The sequence below is a fragment of the Mustela nigripes genome, chromosome 6 (assembly GCF_022355385.1).
Source record: "Mustela nigripes isolate SB6536 chromosome 6, MUSNIG.SB6536, whole genome shotgun sequence".
Lineage (NCBI taxonomy): Eukaryota > Metazoa > Chordata > Mammalia > Carnivora > Mustelidae > Mustela > Mustela nigripes.
The window spans coordinates 37,557,037-37,578,212 of NC_081562.1; the positions used below are offsets into that span (position 1 = coordinate 37,557,037).

At 37.7% G+C, this 21,176-nt stretch overlaps 1 protein-coding gene across 1 annotated transcript in view; it reads right to left on the minus strand.

Annotated features, from left to right (window-relative positions):
* ACSS3 (acyl-CoA synthetase short chain family member 3) overlaps positions 1-21,176 on the minus strand; it is a 153,698-nt gene that overhangs the window by 73,277 nt on the left and 59,245 nt on the right. The window contains exons 6-7 of the mRNA XM_059402403.1: positions 13,165-13,245; positions 12,990-13,085 (exon numbers count right to left, since the gene is read on the minus strand). Coding sequence (XP_059258386.1) covers positions 12,990-13,085; positions 13,165-13,245 — 177 coding nt within the window. The remainder of the gene's footprint in view (positions 1-12,989; positions 13,086-13,164; positions 13,246-21,176) is intronic.

Genomic DNA, 21,176 nt, shown 5'->3' on the forward strand with positions numbered 1-21,176 from the left:
TCTATCACCCAACACCCAATCAATGGAAGCTATGATCACTACCGGAACTGCTTCACCCACAGAGCTTTCCCGGTCTACTCTAATCCTAAACTTCCCCTCAGATACTAATAGACAGATTTTGAGCCAGGGTGGAATCCAAACTGCCACTTACCAGCTATGTAACCTCAGTCAGCTTGTTTAATATCTTTGATCCTTATTTAGTTCCATCATCAGAAAATTGCATCAGAACAGGTACAAGAATTAAATGTAGAGTCTTTACCACAGGCAATGGCTCAATGTAATTTCTGAAGAAAGTTTCATATCTTCTACACCGTGTAAGAAAGTTCTCAGTCAGGTGGTGTTTTGGTTTGTTTCCTTTCTGTCCTTCACATTCATCTTAGTTCTTTGACTATCTTGTCTGCGTTCAGCACCAAGGGTGTATCTGATATTTATTCTGTTTCCTTATCAACCCCGAGAAAATATTGAGCTCAAAACAGGCACCAGTAAACAGTGTTGATGGACCCACGACAGAAGCTGCACTTGCTTGCTCCATCATAAAACATGGGCACACAGAGAGAAAAATAAACTCAGAAATAAATATCTTTGAACAACTAGTCATGTGAGAAATCTAAAAGATGCTGGCATCAGCTTTGTAATCTTTTCCGATTGAGAAGATCAAATTATATAGCCTGAATCAGAGTAATAACTGTGTCATCATTTTTCTCCTTCGGTACATACATAAAAGTACATTGCTGTTATACTAGATAAAAAGAATAAAGAAGGAAATCATCTTCCATTAGATAAGAGCGGGAGAAGACTCTGATGTGTGCCTTTCACTGCACTACTTAGCAACATCATGGCTACTGGTCTTCAAAAGAAGCAACGTATCTCTGAGCTTGAAAGAAGCGAATCTCTGTCCTTAAAAAAAATGGATCATCAAATTCGAGAAAACCAGTTAACATGGGAAATGCAAAATTTTTGCAAAAAGAAGACAACTCTATACATGGAAGCAACAGTTACATTTTTAAAATGAAACCCTGAAGGGGATAAGAATTCAGAAGGTCCATGTGTGGACAATATGTCACAGGATGTCCTCATGGAGACAGCAGGTCCAGTGCATAAAAAAGCACAAGGTATGTTCACTGAAGGTACCTGTGGATGGTCTGAAGAGTGTTCAATACAAAAATAATTTGAAATTCACTAAAGTAGTATCCTCAATATTCTCAAACTTTAAGAATTTCAAAGCAGAAAATTTTTTGATCCATGTATACAAAGTGATTATAACGATGTCTAAAATATGTGTATGTAGTCATATTTCACCAATTATACATATATATTGTGACATATTTTTTAGGATTTTATTTATTTGAGAGAAAGAGAAAGAGCGCATGTATGAGAAGGGGGAGGGTCAGAGGGAGAAGCAGACTCGCTGGCAAGCATGGAGCCCAAGGCAGGACTCGATCCCAGAACTCCAGGATCGTGACCTGAGCCAAAAGCAGTTGCTTAACCAACTGAGCCACCCAAGCGCCCCATATATTGTGATATTTTGTGAGGCTTTCCAACTAATTCCATAGACATTATTTTATCTGATTCCCGTGCAAAAAAGGAAGGTATAGAGCTCATCCTCACACCAAACATGAGAATAAAGGGTACCTAAACTCTTCCTTCATGAAAAGAGGATTCAGTGAGAGATTATCAAGCTGAATATTCTGAAGGCTTCCAAGATATACACAGCTTATAAACCAGTAATGATAAAGCCCATCAAAAAATAGATGTGAAAGTTTATACATCTTTGGATAATGGTGAGCCATGAAATGTGCTGATTTATTCACACATGAAAGGCTTCACAGCCACTCTTATTTCACTCACCAGTTCTACTCTGCAAGGACAGATCCTTGAGGGGACAGATCACTGGGTTATTGTCCATAGATGCTACTCATTCTGTTACGATCGACACATCCCTGTGCATAGATTCCTTTGCCTGACTCTTAGAAGAGAATTAACATGCTCCAAAGGGAGCTGCCGTTAGTGCTCTGATGACTGCTGCAGTTACCAGACTCTAAAGGAAGAAATGTGGACTATTTGAAAATTTAAAAATTCAAGCATTACGCTGGCTGGATTGCATAGGAATGAATGGTTGGTGTTTGTACTGTAGAATTATATTTTGGGAAAGAATAAATTCGAATGTTTAGGTAATAACAGCAGCTTATTATATCTTGGCAACTATTCTAAGGGCTTTTCATGACTAACCACTTAAATGATACATAAGAAAAGTACTGTTAATATTGATATTTTAGAGATGAGGAAACTGAGGTTGAGAGCAGTTAAGCAACTCATCTGAGGCCAAACAATTAATAGGTAAAAATTTCAGGAATCATTCTATGGGAGTCTTTTTTTTTTTTTTTAAAGATTTTATTTATTTATTTGACAGAGAGAGATCACAAGTAGGCAGAGAGGCAGGCAGAGAGAGAGAAGGGGAAGCAGGCTCCCTGCTCAGCAGAGAGCCCGATACGGGACTCGATCCCAGAACCCTGAGATCATGACCTGAGCCGAAGGCAGAGGCTTTAACCCACTAAGTCACCCAGGCGCCCGTTCTATGGGAGTCTTAATCTGCTGTGCTTCTTCTCAAACATGAAAATTTTTCAATAATTTAAAATGAAACCTTCAGTAAATGCATTTTAAGAGTCAGCATCACTTTCTAGGACAATAAACTGAAAGGAATTCCAGAATTAAAAGTTAAAACATATTACCAAATAATATATTTATTCTAGGAAAAGACATAATTGATTTGGAGAAGAGTCACCGAAGTGCAGAATGGGGCAAACATGTGTCAATCCTCTAGTTTTAATAATGAAGAAATGGATTCCCGCAGAGATGGAATTAATTTACTCAAGGTCATATAGGAAGATAAAAGCAAAACAAAATTAATAGCACAGATATTCTGACCTTGTTCCTATATCACAATTCAGAATCTTAAATCCTCTACTTCTGCCTAATTTATCATCTGAGAAGGTGGAATGTATGACATATCTTCAAAGTTAATTGCTGAATTATTAAGAGAGCCATCTGTCCTAGTTTACCAATGAGCGTACGTAAGAGTTTACTGACATGGCTTGCTGCTCTAAGGTATGCAACTTGTGAAAAGCAAACAAGTGTAAAATGAGAGCAAGCTTTCACTCCTTGAGAATCTCCAAAGAGACTGTTATTATGTAGACATGACAACTGCCATATCAAGATCAAATACACCAACTAGTTTATGACTTAACGCCAAGTTAAACTGAAGGTGACCAATAACTAACATTCCATTCTAGGTAATAACTTAGCTAAAAAAGAGCAAACGACTTTCTTTCTTTCTTTTTTTTTTAATTTAAGGTAAAAGCCATTTTAGTATATTTTGGTATATTTTGTATATTTTTACATGCAAGCAGTTTTATATAATTTTCCTCAGATTTACTGACATATAATTGACAAATAAAAATTGTATGTATTTAATATGTCAACTTGGATGTTTTGATACATATATATACACTGTGAAATAATCAACACAATCAAGCTAATTAATATATTTTTCACCTTACATAGTTATGATTTTCTTTTTCTTTTGTGTGTGTGTGTTTGTGGGGAAAACACTTGCAATCTAACCTCTTAGCAAATCTGAAGCATACAATATAGTATTTTAAACTAAATTAGCCATGTTACTGTATATTAGATCTCCAGAACTTTTTCATCTTGAATAACTGAAACTTTGTACACCTTTGTCAACATCTTTCCACACAACATCAAAGAAACATACATTCTTCTCAAGGGCATTTAAAACATTCTTCAGCATAGATCACATGTTAGGCCTCTGAACAAGTCTTAACAAATTTAAAAAAAGAGAAGTCATTCCAAGTATCTTTTCTGACCACAATGGAATTAAACTACAAATCAATAATAGTAAGAAAAACAATAAAATTCATAAATATGTGGAAATAATACACTCTTGAGAAAACATTGGGTCAATAAGGAAATCAAAAGAAAATTTGAAAAGTATCTCAAGACAAATAAAAATGAAAACACAACATACAAAAACTTAGGGGATGCAAAAGTGATACAAAGACATGAAGACATGAAGTTTATAGCAATAAATCCTGACATTAAAAAAAGAAAGAAAGATCTCAGAGGAACTAACTTTACATCTCAAGGAACTTGATAAAGAACAACTAGGACCAAAGTTCACAGAAACAAGGAAATAATAAAGACTAGAGAAGAAATAAATCACATAGTTAATAAAAACAATAGAAAACATAACAACTAAGAGTTGTTTGAGAAGATAAAAATTGAACCATCTTTAGGTGTATTCACTAGGAGGAGAGAAGACTCAAATCAGAAAGAGCGGATGTTATGGGCAGTTCAGAAATAAAAAGGCTCAGGAAGAACTATAATGGGGAGATGTTTGTCAAGTTAGTTAATTTCTTGCTTAGCCACACTGCGGTCATTACAGAAGCCTGTGTTCCACTGTTTCATGTAATTGAAACGTGTACACAAGATACACATTGTCCATTAGTATCCAAGCAAAGACAAGAATAAAGAGGGCCCAGCCAGCCTTCTTTACCTTGAGAAGTGTTGGATTTTGATTCTGCAGATGACAGGCTTTTTGTAAAAGGGGACAAATACAAAACAGAAGAAAGAAGCCAGAAAGCATCTCTGAGTAGAACCACCATTTACCAACACACACATACCAGATACACACATATCAGGTTGCTAAATTTGTTTCTACCTTCAGGTTCCTAGATTAAAGTGTTGTTTGTTTCATTTCTTCTCTGACAACACTGCTGTACCAAATATGTCTTGATCTATATGTTATTGGGGTTAGGTCTGTTGGAATCAGCTCCATTAATAAAGTAAATTTCCAAAAAGGCACTGCTTATTTTCTTCCTGTCAAAAATAAGGACTGAATTGTTCAGAATTGGTTTACATATTTTAACTGGTTAGTCTAAACTGGCTTCTAGAGTTGCATACTTCAAATGCATCGAATTCGATGAATAACAGTAAATCTTTGCTTATTAAAAAAATATAACCTATTGTTTAAGTTGTTCATGAAATTCTCTGGTAAAGATAATTAGAATTGCATAGTCCTTCATAACAGAAAACAGTCTTGACTTACAAAATTGAGTTGTTGTTGTTTTTTTTTTTTCTGATTTTCATCCAGGCATTTATTTAACAAATATTTATTAGAACCAAACACCTGTCAAGAGCAAAGCTAAGGACACCTATTACTGATTACACGCACATTCCAGGTTTTTGTATATTTCTCAACTGGCATTGGACCAAAATTCAAGAGATATAATGCTTATGTGATAAATAACTATATGTGAGATATATGTATTAATGCACGTGTACGTGTGTATCTTAAAGATTTTATTTATTTGAGAGAGAGAGAAAGAGAAGCAGACTCCCCAGTGAGCAGGAAGCCCAATGAGGGACTCAATCCCAGGACCCAGCAATCATGACCCTAGTCAGAGCCAGATGCCTAACCAACTGAGCCACCCAGGTGCCTCTATACAAAAAAAAAAAAAAAAAAAAAAAAAAGGCTAGCTGAGAATTGATGGTGAGAAAACACTAAGATAATCTATTTCTTCTCAGACTTAGAGCAGACAGGGGCAAACAAGCAAAACAAAGGGGCCTACAAACTAAAATGAAACAGGATCTGGGATCCAAGCCAGTGGGGGAAGCCTAAGGTGCTACTGAGAGAGGACAAGATTTGACCTAGTCAGAGAGGTCAAGGAGGGCTTCCGTGAGAAGAAGACACTTGATCTGAGGAATATATTTCAGGCAACAAATGGCAAATTCCTATAGTAGGAAAGAGCATTATAAAACTTCTGGAAAACAGGAGCAGGCTGTGTCTTAGAAGGGAAGAGAGAAATTCAACAACCTTCAAGGGTTGAGGAGCCAAGAGTGATTAGGACTGAAAATGCCCATTAGCATTTGGAAAAATAGAGATATCCAGGGAAATTATCAAAAGCTGCTATAATGGGATGACGGCGACAGATGCCAACGGGGGAGGGCGGTGGAGGAAGGCAGGCCTTCCAAGATGAAGAAAGTGTTCTAACTGCAAGGGGATAAGGGAATTGAGAATTTTTGTGGGATTTGTTGTTGTTGTCGTTTGTTTTAATAAAAGAAACAGAAATGTGTTACAAATTTGGTAACTACTGGGAAGCTAAAGCCGAAGCAGAAAGCCAGAATTTCCTATGTTTCCGCCCTGCACATGCAGAGCTATGTGTCCTCCACGGCAGAAACGAAAATCGTATTTTCCACTTGAGGAGTTCCTATTGGAACACACATTGTTTCAGGTGGGTGACTCTTAACATATTCAGAAGTTAAACTGATTTTCCAACTTAGAGATAGCCATTTTTGAGTTTTTTCAGCCAATGCAGTTATAGGTATGTATTAAATTTCAGAATATTAAAAAAAGATCTTTGCTGAGAAAAAGGATTCATTCATTATTCATTCATAAAATATCATGAACCACTTACAAGCAATAAGCGATATGTTTTATGAACTATAGATGACTTGGGCACATAATGAACTAGTACTTCAGAACATCAATTTTTGTTAAATCAAAATTCATCATTACATAAGAATATCATCACACTCACCAATTCACTATCTACCTTATAGCTCTGAAATGCTGTAATTCATTAAAAATGAATATAGGGCACCTGGGTGGCTCAGTGGGTTAAAGCCTCTGCCTTCGGCTCAGGTCATGATCTCAGGGTTCTGGGATCGAGCCCCGCATCGGGCTCTCTGCTCAGCAGGGAGCCTGCTTCCCTTCCTCTTCTCTGCCTGCCTCTCTGCCTACTTGTGATCTCTGTCTGTCTAAAAAATAAATAAAATCTTTTTCAAAAATAAATAAATAAAAAAGAAAAGAAAACTTTGAACATACTGAGCTGTGTATGACTTTATTTCTCTTTAGAAAAGGTCCATGAGTGATCTATTATTCTATTCACTATGAAAAGAAAGCATTTTTAATTTTTAGTGGGAGATTTTAACTTCCTAAGTAAAATAACACTTATCAGACAAAAATAAAATAAGATTAATTGGATAATGCACCTAAAATTGGGGGACAAAGGGGATGATCATTTTGTGGAGGTTAATAAATGTTTTCTTCACTTGCCGGACTGGTGACAAGCCAGAACTCATTTTCAGTTTATTTTAGTTTTGTTTTAATTAATGGAGGAGGTACGTTTTTTCTCTGTATTGTGCAGCTCAAATTGTCAATTAATCCCCTGAGAAACAGTTCATTTACACAATAAATTTTACCTACCACCTGGAAGGCCCTGTGCGAGGCACAGGGCGGTTGGGGGGGGCATTTACAGAAATGACAAACATCTCCTGTCTTCAGAGTTTCCAGTATCACAGCACTGAATCTGCAAGGTCAGAGAAATCGAGATGATATAACAGAAGCTCAGAGAAACCTCCACTGGCCTGAGGAAAAGCAAAGGAAAACCAGAGAGGAGATGATATTGAACTTGCTCCCTTAAGAAAAAGGACCACTTTGCAACAGGATGAGAAAAGTGGAAGTTCGCTAGGAGGAATAACTCAATCACTGTCAGATCTGCTCATATAAATGCCCGTATTATAGGATTTTTAAGTGGGAAGCTGAGTCTGAGGCCAGGAATCAGAGATAAGACTTGAAACATAGTCAAAAGTAGATGACGATCCATCACTTGTATCAGGCAAATGAGTTTGAATTATGTTATTTAAGAGACAAGAGTTCTTTGAAGGCTTATTTTTTTTTTTAATTTTTGAATTAAACTTTTTATACGAGATAATTGTAGATTCACATGAAAACAGACCATGCACCCTTCACCCAGTATTCTGCGGTGCTAACAGCTTGCAAAACTGTAGTTGACCATCACAGTCAGGATATTGGTATAGTCAAGACACAGAACAGTTCCACTGCATAAGGATCCCTCATGATGCCCTTCAGAGTCACAGGTGTCCATTGTTAGTATACAGAATTACAGTTCATATCTCTGTGTTCTTCTTGTACCCTGAGACCTCATTGAACTCACTTGTTAATTATGGTTTTAGATGTTCTTTAATTTTCTACATAGATAATCACACAGCCTCAAAAAGAAATATTTTTTTTTTCCTTTCTTTCTAAAATGTTTTTCTGGGGACGCTTGGGTGGCTCAGTGGGTTAAAATGTTTTTCTGTTTCCAGGACTATGTTGAATAGAGGGAGAGAGTGAGCCTCCTTGCCTTGGTCCAGACACAAGAAATATTAAGCCTTTTATCATTAAGAACTGGCCATTGGCCATTCCTTTAGGGGAGGACTATGGGACAAATTCTCTGAAGCTTTTCTTCATCTTGAGGGTATCCTTATTACTTCTTTATTCTCAAAGTATATTTTGATGGATATAGGATTCTGGACTGATAATTCCTTTCTTCTCACTCTTGAAAAATGTTGTGTCACTTTCCTCTGGCGTCCGAAGAAAGACCCTGTCATTCAAATGGCTTTCCCGGGATGTCTGGGTGGCTCAGCTGGCTCAGTGGCTGACTCTTGATTGTAGTTCAGGTCATGATCTCAGGGTCCTGGGATGGAGCCCCGAGTTAGGCTCTGTGGCGAGTCTGCTTGAGAATTTTCTCTCTCCCTCTGCCCACCCCCCACACTCACACACTCTCTCTCTTTCTCTCAAATAAATAAATCCTAAGAAAACAAAAACAAAAACAAATGGCTTTCCCCCATAGGGAAGGTATCCTTTCTTTCTCCCAAGTCTCAAGATGACTTTTTGTCTTTAGCTTTCAGAAGTTTATGGTGTGTGTGTATGGGTGTGTGTGTATGCACGCACACGTGCGCACACGTGTATTTCCGCAGATTAACCATTTGGAAGTTTACCCAGTTTCTTGAATCGAAAGATGCATGTTTTTGGCTAAACTTAAGAAGCTGAAAATTTTCTTTCTTTCTTTTTTTTTTTTTTCAGTGCTTTTTCGGCCCCTCTCTTTCTCCTCCCCTTTCATGACTCTGATGTCAATAATGCTAGATCTTGTGTTATCATTCCACATGTCCCTGAGGCTCTGCTAATTTTTCTTTTCAGTTATTCTCTTCTCTTGTTCAGACTGGTAATTTCTATTGTTCTTCCAGTTCACGGATTCTTTCCTCTGCCCCCTTCATTCTCATATTGAGGCCATCCATTGGGCTTTTTTTCTTTTTAATTTATTAGTGAATTATAGGTGACATACAATGTGTTATATTAGTTTCAGGTGTACAACACAGTGATCTGACAAGTTTATACATGACATGATCCTTACCACGAGAAGTGCACTCATGTACCATCTGCCATGATACATTATTGCAATATTATTGACTATACTCCTTATGTTGTACTTTTCTTCTCTGTGACTTATTTCTTTGACTACTGGAAGTCTGTACCTCTAAATCCCCTTCACCTATTTCACCCACCCCATCCAATGAGTTTTAATTTTGGTTATTGTAATTTTCTTCCATATGGCTGCCCTTTATAATTTCTATACCTTTATTGTGACTATTTTTCCATTTCTCTCAAGAATGCTCAAATCACATATGGAAGCACTTTTATCATGCCTCCTTTAAAATCTTTGTCAGATAATTCTAACATCTCTGCCATCTCAGTGTTGGTCTCTATCAATTATTTTTTTCATCAGCTTGAGTTCATTCTAGTTCTTTGAAATGAGGGGTATTTTTTTTTTCATCAAAGCTTGGATATTGTATATATTATAATAGGAGTCTGGCTCGTGTTGACATCTTTTGTCGCAGATGGCTTTACTTTAATTTCACTCCATCGAGGAAGGGACAGGAGGGGTTAGAAATCCAGATACTTCGTCTGGCCTCCACTGATACCCAACCGGGAGAATGCTTCTCACTGCTGCTGGCTGGGTTCCACTTCCAACAGTAGGCTTCCACTGATAACTCCCTGATCTAGGGAGGTTAATGTGCCCTGTTACTGCTCCCTGCGTGGCCTCCTCTGACAACCACCCCAATAGGGAGTAAGAGGGGTACCTCATTATTGGAGGGTGGAGGTCTAAGTCCAGACTCCTAAGGGCTTATCTGTCCTTGCAAGTTTGAGGGGGTCCTCATTACTACTAGGCAGGGATAGAAGTCTTGGCTCCCTAGTCAAACTTCTCTGACACCCCTATGGGAAGATGGAGAGTTACTGTTCCTCCTTATAGCTCGACAAATGCAGAAGTCTAAACTCAGCTTTTGTTGGTGGTGGGTGGCGGGGAGAGACAGCGTGGATTTTTTTTGTGGTGTTTTCCTAGCGTAGAGCCATCTAAAGTTTTATGTTTTACTTAGGTTGTCCCTTTCCTACTCCTTTGGCTTAAGAGATTGTATTTCTTTTTTCCTTCTCTTTCTCTCTCTCTCTCTCTCTGTGTTTGGTTTAGTTTTGTGGTTAGTTTTTTTGTTGTTATCTTTGGCATTTCTGTGTTCAGCAGAAATCTAGGATACACGCAGGAAAAATAAAACCTGGGGTTTTAGCACCATGTTGATCCTTGGGTCCCAAGATCCCTAAAACTAGTTTCCCTTCTTCTGTCCACCTTTCTGTCTTCTCATGTTCTAGACATGCTTGTGACTTTTAGTTCTAATTGGAAGGAGGAATAGAGAAAAGTATGTCATTTTCATCTTTGCAAAAGCAGAACTCAATCCTTTGAAGGATATTAGGCAACAAGTTCTACGTTGGCTTTTGCATTTTAGACAGATAATTATAAATGGGGAAAGCTCAGAAATTGGAGGTAGAATAGAGGTATCCTGGAAGGGCATTTAAAGGCAGAAACACCTGTTAGAATGTGCAATAGACTGATTATCAGATGAAAACCTGAAATATACAACTGGAGAGCACAGGCGTAAGTCAGATCAGAAGCCAAACACAGAATATATATCAGTAAATGACATACTTCTGCACATTGGCTGAATTTCAGCTTTGAATATATGGCAGGAGGCAGGAAAGAGAGAGAACACTTTCGAAAGGTACTAAAACATAAATTCAACAAAGTATAATGAGTGATAGGGTGTGATATGTAAAGATCATGAAATCTGAATCACTCCTTAATTCTTAGTTTCGAGGACTGGGTAGATGCAGGTAAAATTAACAAAACTACAGAGTACATGGAAAGTACGTGGAAAGAAAATGAGGAAGCATGGAGATGGTGAGTTCAGTTCACATCATCTTGGCCATAAGGTGCGTACGCACCATCCAAAGATGGGCTACCAGTACGTTGGTGCTCATCAGGAAGCTCTGATATAGACAGGAGTAGTTGGAAACCTTGGTTTAATTAGTACTACTCAAATCCAACTGCAGGAAGATTACCCCCAAAATATAGGCAGAATGAGAAAAGAAGACTAAGAATAACACCCTTATAAACCCTAATGTTTAGGACCAAAATAAGAGAAACAGAGAGGAAAGGAGGTCAAGCTGCCTGAGAGAGAAGAACAGAGAAGTGGAGCTCAATGTGGTTTCATGAGAATTCATTGCGTTTAGGGTGTGCTATGCACTGTGCTGCAAGACTGGTTTTGGAGGGTCTCACGCTCTACTAGATATAAACGGATAATATCAAAGCAGTATGCTCGGCTCAGTGATCAGCGATAGACATATGCTCAGGGGGCAGCTGGAACCACAGAAAAGGCATGAAACAAAACCAAAGGCTGTATGAGGAAACTGACAAGATGGTAACATCTAAGCAGAGTCTTCAAGCATATTAGGAATTAACCAGGTAAGGAAAGACACAGGAAAAGTTATGCCAGAAAGAAGAAACAGTACCACAGCAAGAGGGCATGGAGCTCAAGAGGAGAGAGAATTACTTGCAGGAGACAGCGTGGCTGATGCACTGAGAGAGTGAAAAGAAAATCAGACTGAAGACCTTTTGAGTTGGTCATTTATGAAGTCAATGTTGACCTCTGCTGCGCTAGATTCTAGGAAGTAATGTCGACAGGAATTGCACCACAGTGGGATAAAAAGCAACTAGAAGAATATGAAATTCACACAGTGTGGATTTGGTACTTTTTGCAAGGAGCCTGGGGGAGAATAAAATAAAGATGGGATAGCTAGAAGTGGGCAAAGGTCTAAAAAGCTTTGTTTTATTATCAGAAAGAATAGAGGATGTTTACACAGTGTATTAAAGAACCAGAGTGCAGATAAAGGGTTTTAGAATGTAGTTATTATATTTAATCCTTTACATAAAAATACTTATAAAGTATCTACTCTTCTTGAGCACATCTTTCCAGGATAAAGACAAACAACTGAGTCCCTTTTATTTGTTTCAATAAACTAAAAAAATAATAAAAGGCTGATGGTAAATGCGCAAGAACAATATATTCTTCAGCTCTACAGGCAGCCTAATACTTTCAAATATAAAAACTTAGAATGGCATCTTCAGCTCTGTTATGTTTATGTTACCCCATACCACAGTTCAATATAAGTATTCTGTATGGAGGTTTATTTTGTTTACTTCAAAGGGAATGATTATTTTTTAAAAACCCTTTTATTCTATTGCAATAACGTTGGTACAATACTTTCTAGAAATCCTTTCCGGATAGAGATCAAGCTGATTAGTATATGTTTTTCATAATATAACTTTTACTGGTTTTATTCACACAACTTAAATAGTGGCTATTATTTTCTGTGTCCCTTTCTCTTTTTGAAATTATATATATATATTTTTAATATTTTATTTATTTGACACACAGAGAGAAATCACAAGTAGGCAGAGAGGCAGGCAGAGAGAGGGGAGAAAGCAGGTTCCCTGTGGAGCAGAGAGCCCGACGTGGGGCTCGATCCCAGGACCCTGGGATCATGACCTGAGCTGAAGGCAGAGGCTTTAACCCACTGAACCACCCAGGTGCCCCTTGAAATTATATTTTTAACTGAAAGAATATATAAAAAAATCTCCTGCCCCCAATCCAAATTTTTCTGTTCCCACTTAGACACTATTTCTTTAAAAGTTTCAGTAAAAAATAATTATCTTTAGGTGGTATTAATTTCATTTTATTACCTCATACAGAACTGTTGTGTTCCCATGTAGAAGGGGTCCATAACAGATATAGGAATGTCCGACAACCCAGCCTAAGTCAGAGGCTGCCCACCACACCTAAAAAATAAGAAATAATAAAATACATACATGTTCACCAGGGAAATGTGCTGTCTCATGAATTTAAAACCATGATTACCTCTCCAGGTTTAAGTCCATAGATAGAAGACATCGTCCAGTTTAGCATCACAGCGTATCCCCCCGTGGGTCTCACGACACCCTGAAGGACAGAAAACGTGAAGTTAACATCACCAACCAATGGGTTCAAAGATTCTTTGCTTTCACATTATCCATCTTAAAGAGTTCCTGTTTAGATTATTTTTTTAAAGATTTTATTTATTTATTTGACAGACAGAGAGATCACATGTAGGCAGAGAGGAAGGCAGAGAGGGAAGCAGGCTCCCCACTGAGCAGAGAACCCGATGTGGGGCTTGATCCCAGAACCCTGGGATCATGACCTGAGCCGAAGGCAGAAGCTTTAACCCACTGAGCCACCCAGGCACCCCTGTTTAAATTATCTTATATTCTATTAACTACATACTACTTTGGCTTTCCTATAATTGAATTTACATAAATATTTATTTGGCTCTCTCAATCATAAACACAGAAAAATTTGTCTCTATCAGTGTACTTACAGAATCCAGACCAGTCTTGACTTTCTAAAGAAAACTAAATGACCTCACAGAATCACATGAAATAAATATTTTTTCCAGGGTAACATAAATTAACAACATTACATTTACAGATATTTTTCCTGAACAAAAATGGAAACTCTCGGGTGCTTGGGTGGCTCAGTTGATTAAGTAATAGCCTTTGGCTTGGGTCATGATCCTGGAATCCCAGGATTGAGATCAAGTCCCAAATTCAGGGTCCCTGCTCAGCGTGGAGTCTGCTTCTCCCTCTGACCCTACCCTCCTCAAGCTCTCTCTCTCTCTGTCCTTCCCTAATAAGTAAATAAAATCTTTTCAAAAAAATAAAAAATGGAAACTCTCAAAATTAAGTGCACAGAAAAGTCAAAAATAATTGTGTCCTTCAAACACAGGCTAACGTAAGGATGGCGATCCCTTCATATTACATAACAATAGGATGCTCAGAGGAAACAAAGTCATATTCTAACAGGAGCCTCATTACAATGCTATACTGGGGACTGTGCTAGTATAGTATTAGAGCTAAACAATTCTTTAATGATGAATTCTGCAATTCTGACAAAGCAATCCTCCTGGGTGCGATCTAAGGCTGGCAGATTTGCCTTATATTGCACGTGGGGCAAAAAGTAGGGATTGCTACATCACAGTATTACAGCCTTCATGGGCCAGTTTCTAGCAGCTTTCCATGATATGGAACACATTCAACTTTCATACAAGATTAATATTTGAACACTGGCACAAGAGTCACCATAAATAAAAGCTGATGATAAATTTAATAATTGCATTTATTGCTTCACTATAAACATTAATCAACATTGGCTTAAAAAGGCTTAACCATGTGAATATTCAGAATGATCACATGAATGCTTTCTAAAAAAACAAGCTATATTTCACTCACATGAACTTTGAAGCTTCTTTTAGAAGAGCAATTATTATTCCTCTGTGCAGAAAATAATTACTCTACCTAAAGGCAAACATGGCCCTAATTAATACATGTACTACCAGTTGGAACCTTCTGGCATAACTCAGAAGCTTTAACATGCGTACGTGAATCAGAGAAATGAAAAACAAACTGACTTTCCATTAGTTACTAAAGTTGCTGCTCTCCTCAGGTACCACTAATAAAACAGAGATATCCAGCTGGAGAACACATTTTATCTACGTGCAGAAACAGCTAGTCTCTTGGCGAATGTCTCACGCAGCTTCCTTGGCATCAGACAGCTACTTACTATGTTGCGTGAAATGGTTCACATGCAGCTGGCTTCTCCATCATCACTGGAGTATTAGAAATCCTTAGTCCCTGCCAGTAGGTTTCTACATACATCCGCCCATGTAAACTGAGCAGCAGTTCTTTTCTGGGGATATTCTGTTCTGTCCTCCATGAACTTCACTCATTAGTTTGTTTTATTGAGATCTTTTCTTATGATTCAATACCTTGAGGAATTTGATAGGCATCAACTTGCAAATTTTTTATTCATTTTGTAGAGAGGAAAAAGTGAAGGTTTTTTCATGGATAATATGCTATCTATATACTAGGGTAGACAGTGATAAGTAATGTCAGTAATGATTTCATTTAATATGTTTCAGAATTTTCTCTCCATCTACCAGTCCCTGCATTTAGAGCTCATTGTTATCAATAATTCTAAGTATTACTATAACTGGGTACATTTTTAGATTATACGGTATAGAAGGTAAGATGAATCCACTGAGAATGATAAAAAGGAAGAAAAGGCAAGAAAAAAAACCAAAAATGAGCAGTAATTCATTTGTAAAACTAAAAAGATAACTTAAAGGAATAAGCTATCAAATTTCTATTTAATTCCCAAGCCGACTTTATCCTATAACCTTCTTTAGAGGATACTACCTGATGCTCCTTTCCCCAGAAAATGGTGAGTGCATCCATTTGATGCCCCAAAAAGTGGGATTTAAGAATGAGACCATGCATGATTAAGCATTTAAAATTATAAAGTATCTATAATTTAATTTATTAAATCTTATTAACAAAAATATTTCCTTAGTTCTAGCAATTATTGCTTTTCATTTTTCCCCATGCTAATACCACCCAAAAGCTACAAATGTCAAAACGACTAAACGTTGTCATCAAAGATTCTTATGAAAAAGAATTAAAATGGAGCTAATAGAGAAAAGCCATGGTGTCTGTTTTTCATTGGTCTTTGGTATCCACTTATTTTTATTTTTTTAAGGATGAGTATAAAAATTTCTGTTAAGTATTATTTTACCATTCATTAATCTACGTAATAGATCTGAAACTTGGTCTTTGCCTCCAAAATATTTGGGTAATAATTATCAATTTTCTGAGTATTTGATATGGTGTAGGAAAAAAAACCTGCATAATTCCATTCTACATTGTCATGTAGATCTTTCATAGAAAGTTTGAAAGTAAAATAAAAATGAAAAGATTAGGTTGAAAAAGAGAATTTCTTTATTGTAATATTAATATGTAACTAAAAATAAGATGATAAAGCTTTTTCATTTCTTATTTATAATCACATTTTCCAAGTAATGATAATTAAAATGTAAGAGAAACATTGTTCAGCCAATGAAAACACATAAATCATGCTCAAAAATGAAATCATCATATTCTAATAATCAAAATAAATCAGAAAATAAAAACTCTTTTAAAACATATTTAAGAGGCGCCTGGGTGGCTCAGTGGGTTAAGCCGCTGCCTTCGGCTCAGGTCATGATCTCAGCGTCCTGGGATCGAGTCCCCCATCGGGCTCTCTGCTCGGCAGGGAGCCTGCTTCCTTCTCTCTCTCTCTCTGCCTGCCTCTCCATCTACTTGTGATTTCTCTCTGTCAAATAAATAAATAAAATCTTTAAAAAATAAATAAATAAAACATATTTAAGGAGGGTGCCTGGGTGGTTCAGTCAGTTAAGTGTCTGCCTTCAGTTCAGGTCATGATCCCAGGGTCCTGGGATCGAGTCCTGCATTGGGCTCCCTGCTCGGCGGAGAGCCTGCTTCTCCTCTGCCTCTGCTGCTCCCTCTGATTGTGCTCTCCCTTTTTGTCAAATAAATAAATGAAATATTTCCTAAAAAATGAACATATCTGAGGAGTGCCTAGGTGGCTCAGTCGGTTAAGCATCTGCCTTCAACTCAGATCATGATCCCAGTGTTCTCGGATGGAGTCCTGCATCTGGTTCCTTGGTCAACGGAGAGCCTGCTTCTACCTCTGCCTGACTCTCCCTCTGATTGCACGCTCTCTCTCTCTCTCCTCCCTTCAGTCTCTCTCTCTCTCTCTCTCTGACAAATAAATAAAATCATTTTAAAAAATTTTGAAATAGTATGAGGTAAAAACACTTAATGTCAGCACTTACTCCTAAAACCCAAGCATGCTGCATTTTACACTTTTGAATATCTGTTATTACTTTCCTTATGTACTTATACTTATGTTCTTATACTCTACCTACCTTAAAAATAAAAACATTGGATGAACTAATATATTGTCAGAAAAGCCCTGTAACCTACCAAAATACTGTTCTGGTATTTGTAGTATTAGCCATAACACTTAATGTCTTCTGAGGAACTTGAAAAACTTCCAGATGGGAATAACACTCTACACCCTAAATAAAGACATGAACGTGAATTCTATCTCAGAAATGCAAAAGGGAGGCACCTGGCTGGTTCAGTGGGTTAAAGCCTCTGCCTTCGGCTCAGGTCATGATCCCAGGGCCGTGGGATAGAGCCCCACATAGAGCTCTCTGCTCAGTAGGGAGCCTGCTTCCCCCACTCTCTCTCTCTCTGCCGGCCTCTCTGTCTGTCTGTCTGACAGATCTCTGTCAAATAAATAAATAAAATCTGAAAAAAAAATGCAAAAGGAGACAACGTAGAGGGGCTTTTTAAAACATGCAAAATGATGACAATAACATTACATGTTTAATGTATATAAGCATTTTAAAACTTCAATCCACACAGGTAAAATTAAAGGATGCTTATTAATCACCCATGAATAGGACCACAGAATCATCACAGATGGTCCTTATAGTTTCCAGCTTAATGAGCTGCCTTTGAAAACAAGGAAAACCACAAAATATCATGAATGGGGCCATTAAAGTAAAACATAAAATAGGAAAGAAACCATGTCAGCATCAAGTGTGGTATGCAGTTTGGGTTGCCACACTTAGGAAAAATACAAAACAGTATGGGTTTAACAGAAGAAGAAGACTGAGTGTGATAAGATTGAGAGCTTAAATTCTTCATCCTAAAAATGTCGTTTTTTTTTTCTTAGTTGATCTATAGAAATCTAAAAAGCAAATCTTAAAATATTCAAGGAAGCAAAGTTTGAAGTACTCAACAAAATTTCATACTTTCTAAGTTGATACCCTCTGTCATCTTACTCTGCAACAGGCTTATACAAAACAAATATGCATAGTTACATCCATATGTATTTATTCCCACATGTATGTGTAAATATATACGTTTATGTGTGTGCTCATGCATGTTTCAATTTGGCCTGACAAGCTGAGGGGAAAAAAAGAAGAAAGGGTAAAGAAATATTTTACCTAAGTAAAAGAAATCCATTATGAGATGATTGGGATTAAGTGAATTGAGATATAAAAGATACAGTTCTGATTACTTAAAAAATCCAACAGATCAACAATAATCTGGTTCTTGTAATGGCTTTACAGTTGATATCCCCTCTTTCTAGAATGAACCACCACCCCCACCTCTTCCCTGAACCTGGTTAGCTCCTACTTCATCACAGAAGTACTTAAAGACATCATGAAAGTGCCACCTCGTCTAAGAAGTTGTCCCCAATACCACAGTTTAAGTGTCTCTCCTGATTCTTCCCTGGCTCCCAGGCCAGCAAACATCTTCGAAGTGACCAGCCTGATCGAGGGCTATGTCTTTCCTCCTATTCTGAGTATGGCTTTTCATCTTCAGCAGGGTCACTGCCATGGACGAGGCCTGTAGTCGATTTGTTGACTGAATATGTGAACATTGAGTGAATAAGCACATGTAAGAAAAATACAATTCTTGTTTTAAATAGTCTTCTTTGTTCAGGAGAAAGCTTTGAAACTTGTAGAACTCAGTGAATCTTATTAGCAGAAATGGGGTAGTTCCATTTGGGACAGAGCATCAAACATAAAATCTCTTGCTACAGGCTTTCGGATGCCTCTGAAGCTGCCTCTACAGAGGACACTTTAGCAGCAATATAATTTTTATTGATCTGAACAACTGTGAGATAAGAAGCAAAGGTATAGTGAGTTCAGCATTTTCACTGTACCACAGATTTTTTAAAAAAAAAAAGTTCACTGCTTTTTTATTTGACTTTCTCCTATTTTTTTTGTTCTAGGGTAGAAATATGAATGTCACCTAACATTCATAACATAAGGTGACATAAATTCTGTAAATGCACATCAGGACCAAAAGCCTACCACTTTCCCATTATGCTTTCCTCTCTTTTTTGTTCATTTGCTTCTTTCTTGTCTTTCTTCAAAAATTTGTTTTTATTCTATTCAGTTAGCCAGCATATAGTACCTCATTAGTTCTTGAAGTAGTGTTTAATGATTCCTTAGTTGCGTATAACACCCAGTGCTTATCAGAGTCCAGCATCTCTCATGGTTTGTCTCCCTCTCTGATTTCTTCCCATTCAATTTTCCCTCCTTTCCCTTGCGGTCCTCTGCGTTATTCCTTACATTCCACATATGAGTGAAGCCATATGATAATTGTCTTTCTCTGCTTGACTTATTCCACTTAGCATTATCCCCTCCAGTTCCATCCATGTTGATGCAAACGGTGGGTGTTCATTCTTTCTGAAGGCTGACTAATATTCCATTGTATATATGGACCACATCTTCTTTATCCATTCAGCTTCCTTGCTGCTTGCTTGCTTGCTTGTTCTTTCTCCTCTTGAAGTCCGCTTGACATACAATATTGTATTAGTTTCATGTTTACAATATAGTGATTCAATATTCATGTACATTAGGATGTGATCACCATGATAAATCTAGCTACTATCTGTCACCATACAAAGTTGTTACATATTGCTAACCATATTCCTTATAGTCTATACATTGTATCCCTGTGTCTTACTTATTTCTTTTTTTTTTAAGATTTTATTTATTTATTTGACAGACAGAGATCACAAGTAGGCAGAGAGGCAGACAGAGAGAAAGGAGAAAGCAGATACCCTGCTGAGCAGAGAGCCTGATGTGGGGCTCGATCCCAGGACCCTGAGATCCTGACCTGAGCTGAAGGCAGAGGCTTTAACCCACTGAGCCACCCAGGTGCCCCTTACTTATTTCTTAACTAGAAGATGATACCTCTTTATCCCCATCTCCTATTTTGCCCATCTCTTCTGCCCTTCTTCTCTGGCAACAATCTGATTGTCCTCTGTATCCGTAGGTCTGTTTCTGTTGTGTATTGTTTCGGTTTTTAGATTTCACATATAAGTGAATTCATACCGTAGGTCTTCCTCTGCCTGACTTCTTTCACTCAGCACGATGTCCTCTCATGGTTTCAATCCTCTCAACCCTTTCTGTCCTTTGCTTTCCTTCCCCTTTTCTCCTGCTCTCCTTTTCTGCTTTGACACTGAACATTTTTGTTCCTTCTGCCTGTGCACGTATGTGATTATCACTGTCCCTTCCCAATACTGAGCTGGAAGAAGATACATATAACCATCACTAAATCTCCCCTTCCCCAAAGCCCCCCCCCCCCATCCAGATGAGAGATTCTTCCATCGTGCAGTACTTTGAAGTACCCTGAACCCAGGCACCCAAACTGAAGAGGCTAGAGGCCCACAACACCGCAGAAATGTGTGCAGAGCAGCTCAGTTGTGGCTGCTGGAATATTTACAGCAGCTGACAGATTAACCTCTCCTACAGCAACCTGACAAATCCAGGGTTGGCAGATGCAGAGATGCAAATATGCCCTAAATAGATCTGCAACTTCTAACCAAAGAACAGATTGCCTTATGTGTGTCTTCGATGTGCCTCTGAGAAATGAGTATTTTTAAGCAGAATATTTTTTATGGGATCACAACATTATTTTTCCTCATGAAGATCAAAGATTGAGAGAACAAATTATATGATGACGTGAAATTTATGCTGAAGCGCTTCATAAATGTATGTGTGCTCATCTTTCCTGTACTTCTATTCTGGGAATCCAAATATTAAAATTTCAGATCCCATTAATCCTGATTATACCTACCGAGAGTGAAATGAGAATCTTATGAATAAAGAGGAGTCTGGGAACTAACTAGAGAAGTAAAAGATCATTTAACAAATATTCTGAGGATTTACCATGGCCCAGTTTTTAGGATGGAGACACAGTGGAGTCAAAGATGTGTGAAATATATTCTAAGAACTCTGAGAACATGCAGTGTTACGAAGATAAGCAAACAAAAACTAGCAGGGATAAGGTAGAATAAAACGAGTGGCATAAAGATTTGTTGACAGTGTATAATTTCAAAACAATTGAAATTCTAAAGTGCACTAGAGGGATGAAGGAAATAGTTCTGTGGGACCTTGAGAGACAACT